At 68.1% G+C, this 4875-nt stretch overlaps 1 protein-coding gene across 1 annotated transcript in view; it reads right to left on the bottom strand.

The window, feature by feature from the left end:
- Nucleotides 1–4105, bottom strand: part of SLC12A7 (solute carrier family 12 member 7) — a 40112-nt gene extending 36007 nt beyond the window's left edge. Inside the window, 1 exon segment of the mRNA XM_039842842.1 lies at nucleotides 3936–4105. Within this exon segment, the coding sequence (XP_039698776.1) occupies nucleotides 3936–4059 (124 nt within the window). The 5' untranslated portion in view covers nucleotides 4060–4105.
- Between the last annotated feature and the right edge of the window lie 770 nt (nucleotides 4106–4875).

Below are 4875 nucleotides of genomic sequence, written 5' to 3'. Positions count from 1 at the left end.
CACAACTATGCACATGCACACACACACGCGTGCACAGACAACCGCCTGCATGACTCACAAGGCCATGCACACGCACACACGCACATGCATGCACAAACGGGCACAAACATACATACGCGTGCAGCAGACACACACCCGCATGACTCACAGGCCCACACGTATGTGCACACGTGGGGTCGGCAAAGGCTTAAATATCTCCTCGCTTATTTCTAAGGGGAGGACCTGTTGCTGAGGACAGCAGGGGACCCTGATGAGCACCTGGAGAACAGGGTCCCAGGGCTCGGCAGCCACGCTCCATCCAGCGCGGGCCCATGACCTTCTGTTCCCGTGCTGTTAGAGACGGATTTGGTACAAGACACGTTTGATGCCTGAGACGGAAGCCCCGGAAGGAGGGCGTGAGCCGCACCGCCTGGAGCGAGTCCCAAGGGGACGATGGGCAGGGGTGGCTGACGGGGCCACCGCACCGTCCTTCCTGTGCCGGTGGGACGCATCCCTTCCTTCCTGAAACGCAGTGGTAGACGCTGCCGTGTCCTTGCCCAGCAGGACAGAATCTGTCCCACCTGCCCTTCAACCGCAATGCTCCCTGAACCCCCACATGCCAGCCCCCCGGAGTCTGCGTCCTTGCCACCCCAGTGGCAGACACCCCGCACGCGGCAGCTAACTTGCTCAAGGCCTGGGGCCATGGCCCAAGAGGTCCCATGACCCCTGGACCAGCCCAGCTGATGGCCTCGCAATGCTACCAGCCACCCGCTGCCCACTGCCAATGGCCACCAGCCACATTCCCCGACAGGACAAAGGAGATACTCCCCACGGCTCCCTGGGTCAGCATGTCAGGAAGCTCTCAGGTCCCCTTCACAGAAGGGACCCCTGGGTGACCAACAGGACCCGATCAGCAGGGTGTGACATCACACAGGAAGGGACCCAAAAAGCGGAACAGGCCTTGGAAGCAAAGGAGGTGGAGTCAGAGCTGCAGGGAACCTCAGGTGGGCGGGCAGCCGGGGCGAGAGACAGGCCACCAGCTTACAGGGCAGACACCCGGCCACAGAGGCTGCAGTGCAGGCTTCTTCAGGGACCTGGGCCTGCGGCCTGGGCAGGGGGCTCCCAGAGAAGGGGCTGGGCTCCTCAAGTCAGCTACGACCACTGCACCGCAAAGGCGGGGGGGGGGGAGCCCCTGCTCCTCTACCTCCTGAGTGTTTTCCCCGAGAAACAAAGTACTGAGGACAGGGACACAGGGAAACCTGTCCTTCCCAAATCCGGACCAGTCTCCATCACAGTAAAATGCAGAGTAAGCGACCTGCCACTCAGGGGACTGGCCCCCAGGAAAGACGAACCCCAGTCGCTCGAGAACACCCGGCCCCACCTTGCCGGGGAGTGGGGAGGCGGGTGGGCCCGCAAGTGTGTCCACAGCAGAGGCCGACCCTGGCCTTGGCCTTCGGTTCCTGCGTCAGATCTCCCTCCCAGCGCCTGGCCGACTCCTGCAGGGGGCCCCAGCCACCGCGGGGCAGCAGGGGTGCAGGACCGCTATCTCCCCAGGTCTGAGGCAGCAGACACAGGCCCACCCACCGAGGAGCCAGGGTCAAGGCAGCAGCACTAATCCAAGGTCGACGCCCGGCGTCTGGCACCCACTGCGCCGCTGCTTCACACCGAGATGGATGACAGGCTCCCAGGGAGGCCCGGAGCCGCAGGCGCCTTCCTGCTCCAGAGCCACGGGCTGCGAGGCCCCTGTCTCCCGGACACAGGCCAGATCTGGCCTCACTGCATGCCGGGCGAGGTGGGCATAGCCTCCCCATGCGCTGTGAGAAAACACGGTCCTCAGCGCACGCCCTGGGGCCCCACCCTGACGTCCACAGCGGCCAGGGCACAGGGTCTGCCCACGCTTTCTCCACTGCCACCCGGAGGCCCGCACAGAAAGCCAGGCACCTCCCTCGGGTGTGTGGGCCAGCCGGGGTCAGGAGGGACCGTCAGTGGGCCTCAGTGATCCTGTGATGGGACAGGCACGGCCACTGCCTGGGACCACGGAGGGGGAACCCACACACGGCTCCTGCAGGACCTGCCCCCACAAGCAGGGCGTGGGTGGCTTCCCCAGGCCCCCCGCCATCATGCCAGTGACACGGTGCCCATCGCATGGATCCCTGAGTGCGGCCTGTGTGCTGCTGGAGAGAACAGCACTGTGACAGCACAGCAAGGTGACCTCCTCCTGCCGTGTCTTTCTGAGGAAATGTGAGGAGTGTAGGACACGAAACGTCCAAGTCCCAGGCTAGCTCCGTGCCAGCTCAGCTAAGTGTCACTGCGCAGCTCAGACCGTGAGGGATGGGTCAACGAGCGAGCACAAAGCCCACCCTTGGTGCTCCTGCGTCTGCGGTCACCAGGGCAAGTGTGATGCCTGTCCAGCCCTCAGCACGAACCCGAGGGGGGACTCAGAAAGCAAAAGCACTTACGGGGGGGCTTGGGGCTCGAGACCTACTGGGCGAGATGCTCACCCCACGTGCAACGTGTAGGCCCAGGGCACCATGTGAGAGCTACTGAGAGCGGAAGGAACGAGCAGCGGGGAAGTCACCCCCAGCTTCGAAACAAGCCACCAAGTCTGGAGAGAAAGCAGACAGGACCGGAGAAAGGGCCGGCAGGCCGGGAACCGGACGCCCAGCTCCTCTGGGAAGGGGGTGGCTGCTGGTGGCCCCAGGAAGCTGCTCGCCCAGGGACCACAGGGCACACTCATCCTCGGCGCTCGGAACCACAGGCGGTGGTGAGAGGCAAATTCTGAGCTCACGCTGGTTTCAGGCCCCTGTGCCAGAGAGCGGTGGCGACCAGCCCCTCGCCAAATGCAGAGCAAAGCTGGGCAGGGGCCTCACCCTGAGGGAAGGGACACTGGAGGGGTGGGGCAGGACCCAGCTGACTGATGGTGCAACAGCCCATCAGGACAGCACCCTCAGCAGCCCCCAGCAGTGTCCCCTGAGGGGCATGACCTTTCCTGCCAGGGCAGTGGTCCCGCAGGACCTGTGCCCTCTGACCTGGTCCTCTTCCTGTAAGTGCTGGGAGCTGGGAGCGCCCTGTCCTGGCTGCACTGACACCTGGAGCGCAGGAGGGGGGGGCGCTGCAGGAGCCGGGCTGGGTCCTCACTCCCCCCCTTTCTAGAGGGAGCTGAGAGCGGAGAGGAGGTGGCTCCGGGGACCGCCCACCCCTCAGCTGCACGGAGCACGACTCCGACGGGCCTGGGGGGGCCCCCCCAGCAAGAGAAAGTGAAAGTGCCACAGACCTGTGGACTCCAGAACAAAGAGGGCCAGGGGTCCCCCGGCCTGAGCGCAGCCCCTGGCGGCGGGGTAGCCCCCCCCTCCCCCCGCCCGGGACCTGCGGTCCCTCCTGCTGATGAGCACAGGTGGGCGAGCCCAGCCGGGCACACAGGACTGGCTCTCGCAGGGGTTTATCTGACCCGCGGCCCTTTGCCCCACCGCCTGGGGAGCAAAGGCCGGAAGAAGCAGGAAGGCGCCCGCGGACGCACCACCCCCGCGGGGCGCGGGGGTTCTCACGAGGCGCCTCCCCCGTCTCCAGAGCTACCCCGGGGCGTCTCCCACCTCCCACGCCTCCCCGCTGCCCCACCCTGAGTGCGGGAACAAGGTGCTTGCAAGCCCGGCGCGGGGGTGGGGGCAGCGGCGGAGGGGAGCCCCTAGCCCCGGGGGCGCGGGGCGCGGCTCGGATCCTTCGCCCCGCGACGAGGCTTGGTGGGGGGCTCTGCAGCGGGAGGGGGCCGGGGCCGGGGCAGGGTGAGGGAGCCGCAGGAGGAGGCTGAGGACCAGGTGGGGCCCTGAGAGGGGAGGCGACGGGGTGGGGGGGGAGCAGACCCACACCCTTCCTCCAGTCCCCGCCCCGCCCGGGGGCGCCCCCAGACCCGCGCAGCCCGGCTCCGCCTTTGTCCGGCGGGCAGGTGCGGCCGCGCTCACCCCGGCTCGGGCGGTCGGGCTCGCGGCCCTCGGGGGCGCCCGGCGCCTCGGTCGGCTCGGCCGCCTCGTCCTGGCCGCCGTCGGCCCGCGCGTCCACGGGCACCACGGTGAAGTTGGTGGGCATTGCCGCTCCGGCCACTGCGCGCGCCGGCCACACCGCTCCGGCCGCGCGCCGTCCGCTCCGCCCGCTCCCGCCGACGCGCCGCGGGACTTGGGCGCAGGGGCGGGGTCCGCGCGGGCCGACCGGCCCCGCCCCCGCCAGGCCCCGCCCCCGCCAGGCCCCGCCCCGGACACGTGACCTCACCTGCGGACCCCGCCGCCCCAGGCAAAGTTTGCTCGGGGCGCGGCAGGGCTGGGCGCCTTCCGCCGAGGCCTTTCCCGTAGCCAGTGCCTGCGGAGCCCCCGCGCCCCCCGCCCGCCCGGTGTCGCCCTCCCCAGCCGGAGCCCCCCGGCTTCTACGCTGCTCCCCGTCCCCACGCCGCGGAGCGGTGCCCCCACACAGCCCCTGCGACACAGAGAAGCGTCCCCACACCTGACTGAGCTGGGATCTGGTCTCCTCCACCTCTGCCCGGAGGCTCGCCCAGCGGTGGGACGGCGTTTCTTGCAGAAGGGAACTGTGGTCCGGAGGTGGGAGGCTGCTCTGGGGACTCGGTCCACAAGGGACTTAACCTCGTACAAGGCGCCAGGAGAGGCGGCAGGTGCAGCCCCGATGTCCTTTAATCTTACAGCCAGTGATGGACTCACTGTCCATCAAAAGGCAGTTGATGGGAAAAGTTAGGGCCCCTAGGTGCGTTGAGTCGCCCAGTTTTACCCTGTAACGCAGAAACACAGTTGGCATGGGCACAGGCGGTCAGCACACTGAAAGGGAGTCGCCGGAAGGGCCTGGTGGGGGTCGAGAAGCGCAGGAGTCCCTGCGGGGGGGGGGGCCGGGGGCGGGGCC

Source organism: Pteropus medius, unplaced genomic scaffold (genome assembly GCF_902729225.1).
Source record: "Pteropus medius unplaced genomic scaffold, Ma_sr-lr_union100, whole genome shotgun sequence".
NCBI classification, from domain to species: Eukaryota; Metazoa; Chordata; class Mammalia; order Chiroptera; family Pteropodidae; genus Pteropus; species Pteropus medius.
The sequence above is the reverse complement of the archived record's forward strand: the minus strand, read 5'-3'. Positions and strand labels throughout refer to the sequence as shown.